Here is a 16,609-nt window from a genome sequence, read left to right on the forward strand (position 1 = left end):
GCCCAGAAACTTCGACATCTCTTCCATGGACGGGCCCTTGGCCCTCTACGCATTCTCCTTCACCTTGCCCATCAACTCTACACCATCGAGGGGGTGGAGCCTGTCCTCCAGCTCCTTGTCATACTCCTCGAGCTCCTCACTGATGCCTGGAATGGAGAGTTTCGGCGCCTCGCACTCCATGGCGTCCAGCTCCTCGTCCATGAAGAGACGAGCGTGGCGGGGCGGCTCCTTAACGTCCTCGGCCGCCTCGACCACCTCGGAACTCTCGGGCACTTCTTTGATCTCGGCGACAGCGCCTCGGTCCTCCTCGGCGACAGCCAACTCGGTGGCGGGCCTTGACACCGGCTCGGGTCCTACGACTACGTTGACGTTCTCCTCGGCGATGTGCTCGCCGTCCGACGATCCTCCGTCGTCGTTCCACTCGGTGAACAGTGTGTCCCCCCACATCTACATCGTCGCCCCACCCTTCGAAGGAGGGCTCCTCCGTCATCCAACGCGGACGGGGGCCTTCCTTCTTCAGGATGCTTCGCAAAGGGGCCGCAGTCACTGACCTCGGCAACGCTCTCAACTCCGTCGGCGGCGGCACCTCCTCCGTGGGCACCTTCTAGGGTATGTTCGCGCTCGGAGGCGCAGCACAGAACGCTTCATCGACCGCACTGGCCGCATAGAACATATCACCGTCGACCTCCTCCTCCTCGGAGTACGCCGACTCCTCCGACCTCACGGACCGGTCCTCGTCGTCCGCCGAGTTGATGGTCTCAGCCGCCGTCCCCTCTTCGTTGCCTACTCCACGCTCGGAGCTGCGGTCTGGGCCACTCGCGCGGTCTCCTTCGCCCGCGGGGGCGTCCAGCTCGGCCGCCTCGGCCTCCTTAGCCTCTTCATCGTTACCATTGAGGGCGGCCCCATCATGGGCCCACGCCTCGTTCACCCTTGCACTCGACTCGTCCTGCTCGGCGCTCTCCTCGGTCGCCGTCTTCCCCGCAGGGTACATCTTCTCCTCCTCGTCACTCGCAACGGCCCACGCCGCTTCTTCCTCGTAGCAGTATGCAGGCTCTTCCGCCACGCTTTCCTCATTTTCGCCGTGCACAGACAACTCCGTCCGGCACTCAGCTTCACCTTCTTCCCGCACGGACAACACCGTCCGCCCCTGCTCTCGCTCATATTCTTCTTCGACGGAGACGCCGCTGGGTACAATCCACTCTTCCCGGGTACGGTAACCGTCTCAACTTCCACTTCCGCTCTTGGCGACTCTACGCGTTCCTCTTCGACGCTCCCTTCATTCACACTACTCTTCACAACCTTGTCCACCGTTTTCCTCGCCGTGACCGTAGAACGCCTTCGTCTCGCCTGCCTCCTACGATCACCCCCTGAGCCATCCTCTAGACTAGAGAAAGGAGTGGCTCCCTCCTCTCCTTCCTCCCGCCCCCGTCACTGTCGAGGCCGCGTTCAGCAAACTCGGAGTCGCATCACGAAGCGCGGCCAACACGGGGCACTGCATCACGGAGTGGCTCGCGTCTTGGCAGAAAACACAACCAGACGGAGCTTGAGTACCCCCAGCGGCTGCAGTCGGGCCTCCACCGTTCTGGGGCCTGTCACACTCGACCGCGATATGACCAAACGCGCCACAGCGCCTGCAGCTCATCGACGCGCGCTTGCATGTAGCGCGACCATGTCCCATGAAGTTACAGCGACCACACACAGGCGAACCGTCCTGCGTGCGACTATCATCGCCCATCCGAATGCCCCGGAATGGCTGAGCGTTCCCTGGCCCACGACCGTTTCCAGCGGGCTGAGTGGCAGGGGTGGCGGCCACTACCGGCGCTCGATTGCGAGGCGACCTAGGCGGCTGCCACTGGCGCTGCATAAGTTGCTGTTGCCACAGTTGTTGCTGCTCCATGAACGACTTCATCTGCTCAGCGAAGGCCTCGACCGCAGTCGTCGCGGGGGCCTCCTCCGACTTCTTGTTCTTCTTCTTGGACTCGCTGTCCGAGAACTCGTCGTCCTCCTCGATCGGACGGTGCATGTCCTTGAATATAAGCCACTCGTACGCCTCCGGAATGTCCGACGCGGGACTCGCGTCCAAGGTCGCCAGCATGCGCTTGTTCCGCAGTCCTCGGCGGAAGAGCTGGTACCGCATCTGCGGATTCGGGTAGTCGAGGGACTCGCACAGGTCCGAGACTCGGTCACCCCACTCCTCCACGGACTCTCCGCGCTGCCTCTTCGTGTTCTCTAGCAGCTCCCACAGCTCGTCAGCCGTCCGGCTGAGGAACTGGTTATGGAACCGCACCTTGAGCGTCATGAACGACTTGATCCTCGAGTTGTTCCACCACCGGTCAGCCTCGCGGCCTTGCAGCTTCTGACGGAACACCAGCAATCTGGACCGGTCGGGGAAACCGTCCGTGTGGTTCTCGAAGAGCTCCCAGAAGTCCCGCGCCTTCTCCACCGTGGCCGTGTCCGACTGGAATATCGGCAGCACCTTCACGGTATGTGAGTACATCGTAGACAGGTTGTATGCACTCGTCGAAAGTCCACTGGCACCGCGCCAACTCGCCGACGGTGCAGCCGTCGGAGCCGGCGGAGCCGTACCCGTTCCAGGCGTCCGACTTGCCGTAGGGCCCGTTGTAGGTTGCATGGGCATTCCGCCACCGAGCGGCTTCGAGGACCCAGCCGGACTACCGGCGAACAGCAACTTCTTCACCGGAGGGGGCGACTTGGTCGGCGACGTCACCACGCTTCCGCTCCCACTCCATCCTCCATACTCGGGGGCCTTCCCCGACCATGTTGAGCGCTCCAGCTCCATCCGAAGGCAGGGCGATCCGTTCGGCGGGCCTCGGGACCCGTGTAGCGGCACTCGGGCCTCGCTGCGTCGGGACCGGCTCCTCTATCGCGTCGTGGTAGTCTTCGTCGTCGTCGGCGTACGTCCCGTAGCCGTACCCATAGTCCGCCGGCTGAGCGTAGGGCTGCCCACACTCGACCGTCCCATCGGACTCGAGACCGGTGGCTCCGGCTCGCCCTTCACGGCGGGCTCCGCCTTGACCTCCGCCACGGTCTCTGTCTTCATTCCAGCCGAGGTCACCGGCTGGACTCCAGTCGCGGTCTCCGTCTTGACCGCCTCCTTCTCTTCATAGTCTTCGTCTTCTTCATCTTCCCGGAGCTCACGCATCACATCCGACACGGACGCTCCCTCTTCAGCATACTCAGCGGTCTTCCTCCACCGCTCCAGACTCCTCAATCCCTCTTCAACTGGGTCCGGCGCGCCCGTTCCAGCCGGACTGGGCGGCGGCAGGGCCCCTAGCCGCTGGGTCGGCGGCGGCGCAATCCCGATCATCAGCATTCCGGAAGCCGGTGTCGAGGGCCTCTGCCGACGTCGTTCGGCACGCTCTGCTTCGGTCCGTGCGGCGCGCTCTGCCTCGGCGCGCTCAGCCCGCGCTCTTTCTTCTTGTTCAGCCCGACGGCGTACTGCTTCCTCAGCGTTACCGCCTCTTCCTCCTTGTCCTCCTGGCATCTTCTCTTCTCAGTTTACCGTTCCTTGTTCACTCTCAGTTTACCGTTCCTTGTTCACTTGACCTCTTGCTCTTGACCGTGCACACTTGGCTCTTGTGTCTACATTACCGTTCCCTTGTCCTACTGGCCTGGATCGCTCCTCTCACTGCTCCTCGACGCCGCTTTTTCCGCGCGGCGTGTGCTCGTGTGCGGACTCCTGGGTCCTTCCCTGGCACACTTTAAACACGAGGAGGGGGGTCACACGTCCAGTCACCAGGTCCAGACGCTCGGCTCTTGACTCTGTTCACTTCCGGGCACAGGCTCTCAGCACTGTTCACTCCACAGTCGGCAACACTACCCTGCTTCTCCACCACGTGTCGCGAGTCGCTTTGTCGGACCGGTTTGGGGCCGGCCGCCGCTGTATAGGAGTAGTAAGTGCTGCCTGTGCTTATAGGTTTATGGGGCACAAATAGCAAGGAGGTCACTAAGCAAAATGCAATAAGTGCTCCATACGACCTGTGTGGTCCTTTTAAGCAAAATTCACGACTGACCTTCCTTCTACTCCTAACTCTTCCTCTCTACCTCTGCAGATCCTTGCGTTTCAGCGCCTTCGGGTGACTCCGTTCCCGCTCACCCCTCCCAAAGACTTGATCCGTTCACCTTGACGGCCCTCAAAGCCGCCTAACATGCCATCCGTCCCCGAAGTCCCGCCACGACACGGCAAACACATCTTCCCTCCGAGATACCTCCGGGTAGCGACCCACGGGTCTCCACCTTAGAGACAACCCGGCCCACGGCCCACAACTTCTCGCCCGCATCCACAGCAGGTGGACGACCTCAGGCACTCATCGTCGCCCACGCAGAGATGGAACGGTCCGAGCCGTTCCGACTCGGGACATCTTTACGTGGTTCTTAGTTTGGCTTGGACGAACTTCCTGAGAGTCACGGTCGTCGTGACACTTAGTGCGTATCCTAATTAGCACCATCAGTGGCATTTTTTACCACAACAATCCGGCTATCTCCTTTCTGTTGTTTTCCGCTGCAACCATGGAGGCATTTTTCACCATTGCGGCCGATATACCTGACTTAGTCAGCGAAATCTCGACAACGCTAACTCTTCCGTCGGCTGATGCTGCCACGAGTTTTTCACTGATACTTTTTAGGAAGGTAGTCTTGGTTGTACAATCTGGTAGCATCCGTTATCAACACCATTCGACTCGACCTCGATGACCACCTCAAGACCGAGGTGATCGTCGGCACGCATGGACTTTACTACTCCAGGAAAATTCGTGTCAGCAAATAAAAAAAAACGGTCAAATATTGCGTTCTACATGTATTTGTAAATAACAGCCACAGCAAAGTGCGACAGATTGCAGTGGCGGTATCTGTGCCCAAGACATTCGTACATACTCGCACAACCGCAAGTCGGTATGATGCCGATCACTAGTGCAGAAAGCGTCACCAGAGTTTAGACGAGTTTTTTTTAAGCCACCCAGAGAGACATTCGTAAAACTCAGAGGCAGTGGATGATCCACTCTTTAGCATCTCGCTCATCAATTGGACCAGTTACTGGATAGTTTCCTGGGTCAATTCTAGCAAGACTATTTTTCAGTGACGCGAAGGCGATCATGAACGTTACAGGCCATCTCGGCCTCCACGATCAAGGTTGGAACTTCAGAGAGCAAGGTGGTGTGGAAATTACCTGTGACTATCCGGAAATCGCCAAAGGGGAAGGAGCGGAAATGCTTGTGGACTTCTGACATGGAGATGAGGAGCAGTGTCTGAAAACCTACGCGCGGATTGTGTACAAGTTAATCTAGAGTTGTGCGAACGGTAAGACTTAGTGCTGGCTGATGCTGACATCTTGCCGCAAAAGATGTTCAATACCATTTTTGCGCGGCTCGATATAGGCATATTGATTCGATATCTTTGCTGGTCGGAGCACACATATACTCTTTGCAGTCCGTTGAAAAAGCCGGATGCGGGCACTTTTAGGTTACGACATTCATGTTGGAAAACGCGTACGCCCCTTGCTTTCAGTCATTTTTGCTTTCAATAGTGCGCTTAGACTTGAGCTAAGACAGGGAGTAGCACAATCAAGATCGAGCGGGTGCCACAGAGGATTGGCAAATGGTCGATGAAGCTATTGTACTGGCCATAATAGTTGAAGCCGGGTTTCGGAGTCATTTTTCTCCCAGAAGATGGTAACTTTCCATATACGATAGTTAGGTATAAGGGGTAATTTTCGCCGTAGATTCCGATTCTGCTGTCAGATTTGACGAATTCGGACTTGATGTATGCGTAATTAAGCCTTGAAAACATGACCTCAATTGCTCAAAAGTTTGGGGAAAGGGCTCAAGTAGGGTAAGCCAATGACAAACCCAAGGACATGAACACTATTGGCTTAACCCTTTCGGTACCACGTGCTGTATCCTACAGGATAAAAGTTTTGATATCCTGTAGGATACAGGATAGGATTACAAGCATAACCAATATAAGTGAGGGTATACAATCGCCAAATCACCTGTCTGGCATTAAGTTTCAGAGTGTTGTAGCTAACCTTGCGTCAGTAATCCGACAGTAGTACAATAGCGGACAAACCCTCTCCTCTCAGGCACGCACCTGGTGCGCTTCCCTCACGTCTCATTCAGAAACGCGCCAAGTCGATCTCATATCTCGAGATAACCATGACGGAGCTGTCTTTCCCCGCAATGTAGCGGAACCTTCGTGCTCGAGGGTGGCGCCACCAGCCGCCGCGCGGCATATCGACAATCACAAAGTACTACACGCCAAAACGGGTGGACCACCAAGGCGAACGCTGAGCGTCGGGTCGACGTCTTTTGGGGAGAAGATGAACTACTGCGCTTTGTTCCCGAGCAAGGTGAGATCTAACAAATTGGTAAAACTAGAACACTCGGTAGCATGCTAACGATAGAATAATGTCTACAGACGCGCTGGAACCGCCACCAAAGCGGCCAAAGTCGGGAAGTGGTTCACCGACTGTGCCTCCAACACCACTGCCAACACCGTTCACCTATTCACCGCACCTCCCAGACTCACGGTCGACCGCCCCAGCACGAGCACGCTCCAGCACTGCTGATATATCTCCAGCTTTGGCTACACCCGCGTCGATTTCGTCCTCTACGGCTACGCCAGCTCGACATCGTTACAAACCGGTACACCAACTTCGACGCCGTCTTCGGCAGCGGCGACACCGACCCGCCGGGTGCTCCCTATGACGACTCCAGCACGACATGTACTGGAGCCACCAAGAGACCACCGCACAGAGCATCGGCCACGACCTCGGCAGGCCCGGTCACCATCAAGCCGGGCTCCTGTAAGGCGATCGCCATCCCACCAACTGGACCACCTGATGTAGCTGCGGCTGACGATGGCATCTTTCTCGAGTCAGGGGAGGAGAAGGACTATTCCGTTGACGATGAAGTTAGCGATGACGATAGCATCTTCCTCCCCGGCGAAGACAGCGAAAGCTGCCTATCTACTACGTCTACTGTATGCTCCCGCAAGCGCCGAAGATTTGTCCAAGTCTGATCTGCGCCTTCATACCCTCAAAGGGTGGGATGTCCACATGGACGACTCGAGTAAGTATTATCTGTATGATACAAGAGAAGTATACCAAGCTAATTATCTTCTCATGTATGCTACAGGTCATGACGTTCAGCTTTCAGCGGCTCAGCTGACTCAAGCCCAAGCGGTTCCTAGTGACACCGCCGAAGCTATCGGTCTCAACCTCGAAGGTCTCTTTTTTATGCTTCCGAAAGCCTTGTGGGTGACCATCGCGGATGCGTCGAATGACTACCAACGCTGGCAGCGGAACGTTTCTCCTGATCAGCTAGCAGTGTGGAATCAACGCCGACGGGCTCGCAATCCGGCCTTCAGACCAATGAGCGCCACCCAACGGCAGCGATAAATGGCTAGGTTCAAGAAGATCCAGCCCCACGAGGTTGTCAATTTCATTGGGCTGCTCTGCGCACGTGCGCTATGCCCTCATCGTGGGAGATTGTCACGTCACTGGGCTACGAACGCGCATGGTGCCGTCCCAAAAGGCACCTTTGGCAAGTATATGGCCCGCCATCGGTTTGAAGAAATCATTCGGTATCTACACTTCAGTAGCAACGACGCTCCGGAGGCGCGACGAGTAATGACGTGGAAGATCAAACCAGTCGCCGATGCGATCAATAAGAGCTTCAGGAGTGGAATGACGGTGGGACCGCGAATTGCGTTTGATGAGGGCATGATCCCAATGCGAAGCCGTTTCAACCCCATGCGGCAGTACCTGAAGGCTAAACCCCATCCGTGGGGACAAAGTGCTATATGACGTGCGACTCGGCGTCGGGCTACTGCTACAGGGCCGCGATCTACCAAGGGAGAGAAGCGGGTGATCGACAGGACCTTTTACCGTCAGAGTATGCTGTGCTACGCAATATAGACAGCGTTCTACAAGGGCAACGGAATCGACTTAACATTACAGACCGTTTTTACACAAGTGTTCTCCTCTCCTCGCTGCTTCTCGATCGTGGCCTCTACCACGTCGGGACCATTCGCACGGATCGCCTTGGGTTCTGCACGAGCATCGTCTACAAGAAGAAAGAGCCAAGAGGTCCTCGGGGATCTTATCGCATTGCACAGTCTCGCGTTTTTTCGAATATGGCTGCCGTCACATGGATGGACAATAAGCCAGTCTACTTCCTCGTTACAGGATGCTCAACGGCGCTTACAACCGTGGGGCGACGCAATGGTGCCCACATTGACCAAGTGCCTGCTCCCCCAACTGGTTCGAGACTACAATGAAGGAATGGGGGGAGCAGATACACATGATCAAAAACGCCTCCAGCGCTTCTCAATTCAGCGATCGGTGCGGTTAAAGAAGTACTACCACACAATATTTGTCGGGTTGGTCAACATGGTATGGTGAACATGTACATCATCTACTCGAAGCTGTTTGCACGCAAGTACCCGGACAAGCCCGTACCCACAGACTGTCAGTTCATGGAGGAGATGCAAATGACGTTGCTGGGTGTTGGTCCTAGCGACTTTGAAGGTGACATCTCTCTATAAGCTATGTTTGGCAGCCTCGTTCTGCCGCACCTACCAGGCACGAGCTGGAACAAGTTCAAAGTTATCGGACCGTCCGAGTGGGGGGTCAGTACGCATGTAAGGTTTGCTCTATCTTAAGACGCGCATTGCACAAGCCAGCATGGGAGACAACGTACATTTGCCGGACGTGTTCCAACGCACACGGTGGCGACGTCATCTACCTCTGCCAGCGCGCCCGACAGCACGATCCTTCCGGCCCCGTGAATACGGCAACGTGCAGCCAGATTTGGCATGATATGTGGCGAAATGGCACGGTTACGCCTGAAGGCGTTCGCTATCGTCGTCGAGCACCACAGGATGAACGAGGTAGTTCTGCAGCTTCGAGTAGCGAGGATAATGGAGAATAGGAGCTGTAATGAATGATGTAATACAACACTCCGATGATTGCTAAGTACAAAGACAGCGCGTGGGGGGCCCTGATTGAGGTAGTGTAGGCCTACACGTAGGCAGTAACTAGGTCAGCTCATCACCTTCAACTGACTGAAAAAAGATCGTAACGCAGCATCTACAGGATACCAGGCTATGCTTGGTTGTCGATATCCTGTAGGATACACTACATAACTGCGGTTAGGGAAACTTCTTGAAGATGGTGCCAAAAACTCCGCAAATACTAAGACCAAATACGCCACAATCCTGTAGGCTACAGGATAAAATCGATCAAAATCGTGGTACCGAAGGGGTTAAACGGCAAACCATACGCCAAAACAGACGGTGGTTAGGTGAATTGACTACATTCGCCCTGAGATTGCCAACTTGCCCTTTGTAACATACCGTCGTGTTTGCATAGGATTTGTATTTGATTTGACAAGCATGGATAGCATTTTTTATGCTGTGTTTCGGTAGTCGCTATTCCGGGAGAAAATACAAGTTTAAACAGGTAGTTGATATGTACCGTTAAGTATCCGAAGGATGCCTCGGCGACGACTTCGAGGAAGTTTGCTGGATTTGGTACGCGCTCCTGACGCGAAACGCCCTGCTCACATCGGGGCCAATACACTTCACTAACACTTCGCGCGCTTACCGCATCGTCTTAGGCTTTCCTTTCATTGTTAGGTTCGAAGATTCATTCATAGTGATTACGGCAACTCCCTCATCGGCATTTACTTTCAGGCCAATATCCATTCGTTAGGCCCTGGTGCCTTGCGCTACACTCTTGTTGTGCGTAGTTGAGATCATTGCTCTTCTTTTGAGGGTCTTTTGAGGTCCCTGGGCCTAAAAATAGCTAAGCTATCGGTGCGAGCGTCCGCGTGTTATAATCTCCGGCTTCAACTATTTTGGCCAGTACAATAGCAAAAACCAATCAATTGTCATAAAACGTATGGTCCTGAATTTCCCAGTCTAAGTACGAAATACCCTTCAATCGTCAGTCCCTTTGCCACGATGAGCAACATCGCTGGCCCAAGCACCTGCCTGGCAGGCTTCCAGTATGAGCGTCTACGTGACATCCGCCTCCCCCCGGAAATCGAAGCGCTACCACACGTGCTGCAACAGCTCGACCTGCTGCTAATGACACACGTCGAGGCAGTGGAAGAGGCCATGCATACGGGCCAGATGGCGTGGGTCAAGCAACTGCTGCCGACATTTAGCTACGACCACCTCGAAGTGCTCATCGTCGCGGCCCAATGCGGCCACCTGGACATCGTCAAGTGGCTGTCAGCAGAGGTGAGGAGCCACGCGTCCGACGTTGAGGCGGACGGGAAACTCGAATATAACGCGCTGGACATACTGGAGGAGGCAATTATGAATGCCGGGGGCAATGGCAGACTTGAAGTCGTCAAGTGCCTCATGTCCGAGGTGAAAATTAGCTCCGATGAGGAAGACAACGAAGTGGACATGCTGAACGAAGTGGCGTGGAGGGTTTTGGATCTGGCAACACAGATGGGCCGTGTCGAGGTGGTCAAGTTTGTCGCTGAATACGCGCGAGAGACGGAGGAAACGGGCCCCGCGAGTGAAATGTCAAGAGCGCTGTCCAATGCAATTGACAATGGACATAAAGACGTGGTGAAGGTTTTGATTAGTGCCCCTCAATTCCATTGGGAAATGGCTCCAGCCTTTAAGCAGGCGTTGATGGCCCGACAGCAAGGCATCGTGGAGATAATCTATGAGTTGCACGCGGGATCTGTCGAAGGGCAAGGAGGAGAATTGATTGTGCATTTGGCACGTGGGGATGGAGAGGAATATTTGCGGAACAGGACGTGGGCTGAGTACCAAATGGTTCTGAACGCCTTCATCTGTGCTTCGTTGTGCGACCGAGTCGACATCCTCGATGTGCTGCTTGAGTCTGAGTACGCGCCCGAGAAGTTGTTCGATACTGGTTTTCTTTGCGCAGCCCGGTATGGATGCATTGACGCAGTATCGTTCCTTCATGGTAGACCACAGTGTTCAATGTGGTCAGTTGAAAAAGCTTTCGAGAATGCCGGCACTCTTGAGGTCACGAAATTTCTGCTCGAAAACACCTACGTCCATCCGGATTCCGTCATCTCTGCCTTTAGAAGTGCACTGGGGCTCGAGCAGAGGCAACTGGGCAGTACTCACAAGGTCGAGTGCAGTGCCATTGCCGTATTCTTGCAGAACCAGCAGTGTATCCCAGCTAGAGTGATCAATGAAGCTTTTCGGATTGCTGCTGCTTCAGACTTTCCCGCGGTAGTGAAATCCATGCGTGGCGACGACCGTCTGCGCCCCGAAGTGGTTATCGAAGCCTTCTCCAGTGCAGCAGATGACGGGCGCTACCAGATTGTGCGAGCGACGTATGATGAGTTGTTGCTGACCAAGCCAGGCATAGCGGCCACTGTTATGAGAAACGCTTTCATCGCTGCAGCGGGAAGCAACCGAAAAGAGGTTGCGAGATTGTTGTGGAAAAAGGGAAAGATGCCGCCGAGCGTACTTCGAAGCGCACTCGAGGTTACGACAAGTGTGAGTCTCAAGAAGGCTCTTCGAGCAAAACTGCGAAACAAGTAAGATGTGCCGGCGCACATGTCTGCCGGAAAAGCTTTCCGTCAATATTCATTAGCACAAAACTAGGGCTCCGCGAAGGCTGGCTGGGATAGGAGGTTTTTGGGATAAACTCCTTTATTACATTTTTTACGATCCACAGTCTCCTGCGGCTGCGAAGCAGGCTGCGAAGCAGCCGCAGGAGACTGTGGATCGGTCCACACCTGCACGTTCTCAAACGTAGCGTCACCCGATGCAATCAGAGCAATGCCGTCCGACTTCGTCTGGCTGGCGCACGGGTAGATGCGTGCCGACAGCGCGAAGCGGTCGTTCACGAACACCTCGACGCACGACACGTCCACAAACACGTGAAAACGAAGCTTCTCGCGCTTAGTTTCGCACACGTCGTTGGTCGAATTACCCGTGAAGATGTCGTACAGGTAGAAGTAGCTCCACACTGAGGTCGAAGTAGGGGTCACACCATTGTCAGCGAACACAGCGCAAGTAGCCGACGAGCTGTTCAAGCGATCAATGACCACCTTCTCTGCGTCGTCGTACACGATGGCCGTTACCTCGTCGCCGGTGCTGCTGCGGCGAACCTCGAAGCCGGCATTGCTGCCGCGCTCGAAGTCCGGTACCTCAGCGATCAACTCGAACGACGCACCCGTCGAGTTCAGCACCTGTGACGAACCGTTCAACTTCACGCTGGGCACCGCCTCATACGCGTTTTCGTTGCGCAGCAGCTGCAGGTCGCTCAGCAGCTTCAGGCCCAGAGTCTTGATGGTCTTGCTCTGCTTCGTCGAGCCATCAGCGCACGATACGTCCTTCGTGTCGGACACGATCCAGTCGCCCTTGCCCACGAGGTGCTCGTCGATGTCGTAGATGTCACGGACGATGGTGATACCCACCTCAAGTGGCAGTGAAAGAATGCCGTCCCAGCCCTGGGGCTGGCCGTCCGAGAACCCGGTGCTTTCGATGATCCAGCCGATCAGCACGTTTTTGCCGTCCTTGTCAGTGTTGGCGTACCAGGAGCTACGGTCAGACATGCCGACCATCAGAGGGGTAAAGAGTCCCGCCTCTGAGTCGGTCTCGACACCGCAGCCAGCTCCGGAGATCGAGCCCGTGGCCTACATCGCGTACTGCGTCGGATCGTTCTGGCCGGCGAACACCATCGTTGTGGAGCTCACCGTCCTCGTCCTCCATTTCACGGTAAATGGTCATCTCGCAGGGATCCGTAAAAAAGAATTGCAATCGTACAATTTTGACTATGTACTCGCACAATATTGATTCATGCTCTTTCGTAAGACGATACTTAGCCCCAGAGAGCCTGACAAAGCGTCTTACGTTTTGCAATCAACGCATTTTGGCTACATCTTGGTTTTAGTATATCAGTGGCTACATTGTATTTTGTCCGTCAAAACGTAAGACAGTTTGTCGGACAACAATTTGCACCATGCGATTGGCCAAAACTTTCAGAGGGTAGTGTCGTTGCGTGCGTTCCTCCGTTGAGCATGTAGGAACCCGGGGACAACCGCTTTGCCGTTTTTGAATTGCTCGTGCCACCTACAGTCGAGCCGACGAAATAAGGCGCTCACAAGCACGAACATGTAGTCGGTAGTGCGGCCCTACTGCCAACTACAATGTACACGCTAGTTTGAGAATGGTTAAGAAATAAATGCACCCGAACCATTAGCCCAGGTTGACAAACAAAACGTTCAGGGCTTTATAGTGAATTCTAGTTAATGCACAACCAAATAGAGCCCCTCTTCCTCCGGTAGTGCGGCCCACGAACCCTGTCGTGTCCTCTGAGGACGCCTCCGAGCGAAGCAGTGCACGACGAGCGCGCACACATGCTCCGCACCGAGGCGTTGTCGGAGTACGCGAGGGAGTAGACAATCAGTACATTATGGGATCTTACCAAAGTCATGAAATGAACAGTTTTGGAGTAGCAACAAGGCAGCGTCAGCCAGTCTTGGTATTTGTATTTGTATTTGTATTTGTATTTGTTGCGGTTTGCTTGGCTACCTTACTCCCGGAGGCGCACACTGCTGCAGCTCCACCTACGTCGGTAGTGGACACCACCGACCTCACCCGCGGCCACGTGTAGGTAAGCTGTTGGTGGTGTCGCAAACAAATAACTACAAAACGACGTGAGGGCCTCTAAGAGTCAAATGAGCGGCGAAACTTCTCGGGAATACATGAAAAATGCCAAAGCTAAAGTAATTGATCAGCCCGGCTAAAGGCGCTTACCAGTTTGCTCGGCCTGTTACTGTAGTACTAGGAAATCTAAACGATCTAAGTTCGCCGTGGTGTTTTAAATATGTAGAGGGAGTTTGTTGGTCCTTCTATTGAACCGCCAATCATTACTACCACTACTATGCTGCGCCCGATATTAGTCAGGATACGAAGTGCAACGAAATGCATCAAAAAGAGTAGCGAAGAGGAACGCAGGCCTTCCTAGCAGAGCCTGCGAGCACTCTGCGCCTGGCAGTGCCAACAGAATTGGCAAGTCGTACTATTCGCCAATCAAATCACTAGATTTGATTTGTGGTCAAACTGTCTTACGAATGCTCGACACAAGTGATTGTCGAGACCCTCGGCAATATTGTACAGAAGCGACCAGCATCTCAGCTGTGGACCAGCCTGGTATTACCGCATAAACAACACGTGGTACCAAGAACGAACCGAGATTGTATCTCTGTGGAATATAGTCAGGTGTATCACACTGCACCTTCGATGGACCGAACGAAATCACTACTGTTTTGAGGAGAAGGACCCTGAATCACTCGACACCACTACCACCGCAATCTACAATACTTTCGGTGCTTGCTGCGGGTCCCGAACGCGCTCGCAAGCACGGATGACAGACAGGCCCCTCGCTTGTCGATAGCGTTTGGGGTCCGACATGTAGGTAGAGTCGGTGCTGTCGGTAATAGCAATGGAGGTGAGCCCCATCAAACGATGACAAGCCGGACTGGGATACCAAGCAGGAATGCCGAGAAGCTCTGCAGGTGAGCCTTCCGCGGGGAATCCAGAGGATATTCGTTCCTGGGACGGCATCTACCTGAACGGAAAGTCATGAAGCGCGGCGGCGCCTGACTCACGGCTGCAGTGGAGACTGTCGGTCTTACTTCGAGTGATGGACAGATGGTGGTCTATTCAACGCCGGAATGCCGTGGCGTGTGTCGACGGTGCTGCGCAGCGTCATTGGCGTGCGCTGTCGCCAATGCGGGCCCCAGAATACAGCACGTCAACACGCGAGCCCCTTGCGCACCAAGGTGTCCACATAACCATCCTTTTCGGCTGCCTGCTCCATGGCATCGCACGACGTGCTGTGGCAGCCGCCCGCGCTCAAGTCAGCACGAAATTCCTGACAGAAGGAGCCATCGGAGCAACAGGATCAAAGCAAACAAGCAGCAACTCCGAGTTTTACCGCCGCCACGCCAGTCAGTTACCCATCCTATCCGCCGCAGGGCTGTGGAAAATATGATTGCGATTGTAATCCAAGATTGTCAATCACAATACCTAAGTAATTGATTGTTCCGTGATCTCAATCGACAATCCCGTTCCCATATTGTCCCTTTACTGATTTTGAGGAATGGCGTTACAGCAACCATATGACGATAACACGACAGAAATTAAAGCAACCACAAGGCCTAAAGCAACCCTAAAACCAGCTGGCACCCGGTAATTTATTTTAAATGACGCGTAAATGACAGGGACACGTCGCCCTCGTCATGGTCTTGCTACATATATATCTAAATTTAGACACGTCGTGGTGGCGTCTAACTGATGTTCTCTACACAGCAATACGTGAAACACATGACAATATGTGTCCCACATTTTCAACACTTGGCAGATTTTGAGCGACAGCAAAAATGGAGAAGAAATCGCTGGCACATGAGCTGGTGCGCGCGAGAATCGCCGAGATTGCACTCCTCAAGAAGCTGGATGAGCTTACCGAGCATCTGGAAAAGCTTCTGGCAGCGCAGCTACAAATCTAAGCCCTCGTCGAAGATCGCGAAGTAAACAGCTATGCGTTAGCAGCCGTCTCGGGCGATGAAGGGGCCGACCAAGGTGGTCTCACCGCAGAGGACGACGCTGTTTCCCTCGATGTTCTACTGGAGCTGGCGGTGCGAAAAATGAAAGACTAATGCAGCATAGACTCTGTATTTAAAGGTAAATACAGACTGTGGTGTTTCTCAGAGCTGGTTCTGTAGCTGGTGATGAATCTGGCTAGTTTTAGCGACGTCGCGTTCAGAGAGATGACGTTCTTGGGAGTAACACATGATGACCCACAGCATTTTCAATCGCATCACCTTGACGTCGTTCTTGGAAATTCTAGAAAGTTGCATCTGCAAGTTCCCCGTAAGATAGCTGTGGGCTTGGGCTACTACCATTACACCACAGCTAGCAAAATCAGGTTGTTGAGGGGCACAGATCCGCTCAATCGGATCGAAGAAAAGATGGCCACGGGGGTCAGAAGCCTTGTGCCACCGCTCCACATAACCACGAAGCCCCTCCTTTCCTTCATTTTCTTTGTCTTTCGGAATTCCAGTCCACACGATTTCCATTTCATGGTGATAGTCATCATCAATGAGCGGCTCGTACATGTAAACATGCACCCGAAGCTTGCTTGTTTTTTTCGTGTAGCCTAGGCGAAGGATAATTACCCCCAGTGGTCTGCGTGCAGATTAACGGGGTGGATAATAAAATTTGTTGCTGCAAGTGCTGTCTTAGGGAGACTTGGCCATCCGATAGCCCATGTCAGTGATGACAGCACATGGCACTTCCCCACCGATCTCGCAAGGGTCTCCAAGCAAAAGTGCACAGGGCTATCATTTAGCCATCCACGACAGATCCCTCCCACGATGTTGTCAAAGCTGATCAGGACTTTGCTGGAGAGCGTCACAAATTCAGTGCGTAGCCGACTTGAAGTAAACTTTGAGATAATTTCGTTCGCTAGACCTTGGTGCCGCTCGGGAACAGCATCACGCAGTAGTCCTGCAGTTGCTGTCTCCGCAGCGAAAAGATCCACGATGGAGTTGATTTTACGCCAATCTTGCTCCAGCCACTT

The 16,609-nt window shown here is 54.2% G+C and overlaps 6 protein-coding genes across 6 annotated transcripts; 3 read left to right on the forward strand and 3 right to left on the reverse strand.

Moving 5' to 3' along the window:
• Positions 1 to 1,384: 1,384 nt before the first annotated feature.
• Positions 1,385 to 2,497, reverse strand: PHYSODRAFT_503671 (hypothetical protein; the record flags this gene model as incomplete). The annotated part of the gene is made up of 1 exon (XM_009529241.1): positions 1,385 to 2,497. The coding sequence occupies one exon, from the start codon at positions 2,495 to 2,497 to the stop codon at positions 1,385 to 1,387; it is 1,113 nt and encodes a 370-aa protein (XP_009527536.1).
• Positions 2,498 to 6,334: 3,837 nt separating this feature from the next.
• PHYSODRAFT_301132 (hypothetical protein) lies at positions 6,335 to 7,414 on the forward strand (the record flags this gene model as incomplete). Its single annotated transcript, XM_009529242.1, has 4 exons — positions 6,335 to 6,364; positions 6,595 to 6,996; positions 7,031 to 7,085; positions 7,152 to 7,414. The coding sequence occupies 4 exons, from the start codon at positions 6,335 to 6,337 to the stop codon at positions 7,412 to 7,414; spliced, it is 750 nt and encodes a 249-aa protein (XP_009527537.1).
• Positions 7,415 to 7,512: 98 nt separating this feature from the next.
• On the reverse strand, positions 7,513 to 7,740 carry PHYSODRAFT_497952 (hypothetical protein; the record flags this gene model as incomplete). The annotated part of the gene is made up of 1 exon (XM_009529243.1): positions 7,513 to 7,740. One exon carries the CDS (start codon positions 7,738 to 7,740, stop codon positions 7,513 to 7,515), a length of 228 nt encoding a protein of 75 aa, XP_009527538.1.
• Positions 7,741 to 8,576: 836 nt separating this feature from the next.
• PHYSODRAFT_498002 (hypothetical protein) lies at positions 8,577 to 8,948 on the forward strand (the record flags this gene model as incomplete). The annotated part of the gene is made up of 1 exon (XM_009529244.1): positions 8,577 to 8,948. A coding segment is annotated over one exon (372 nt), but the record flags the coding sequence as incomplete, so codon positions are not given.
• A 1,033-nt stretch (positions 8,949 to 9,981) lies between these two features.
• PHYSODRAFT_249835 (hypothetical protein) lies at positions 9,982 to 10,973 on the forward strand (the record flags this gene model as incomplete). The annotated part of the gene is made up of 2 exons (XM_009529245.1): positions 9,982 to 10,934; positions 10,955 to 10,973. The coding sequence occupies 2 exons, from the start codon at positions 9,982 to 9,984 to the stop codon at positions 10,971 to 10,973; spliced, it is 972 nt and encodes a 323-aa protein (XP_009527540.1).
• A 634-nt stretch (positions 10,974 to 11,607) lies between these two features.
• PHYSODRAFT_332270 (hypothetical protein) lies at positions 11,608 to 12,753 on the reverse strand (the record flags this gene model as incomplete). The annotated part of the gene is made up of 3 exons (XM_009529246.1): positions 11,608 to 11,618; positions 11,687 to 12,659; positions 12,700 to 12,753. 3 exons carry the CDS (start codon positions 12,751 to 12,753, stop codon positions 11,608 to 11,610), a joined length of 1,038 nt encoding a protein of 345 aa, XP_009527541.1.
• Positions 12,754 to 16,609: the final 3,856 nt, after the last annotated feature.

This window comes from Phytophthora sojae (genome assembly GCF_000149755.1).
Source record: "Phytophthora sojae unplaced genomic scaffold PHYSOscaffold_4, whole genome shotgun sequence".
Taxonomy (NCBI): Eukaryota; Oomycota; class Peronosporomycetes; order Peronosporales; family Peronosporaceae; genus Phytophthora; species Phytophthora sojae.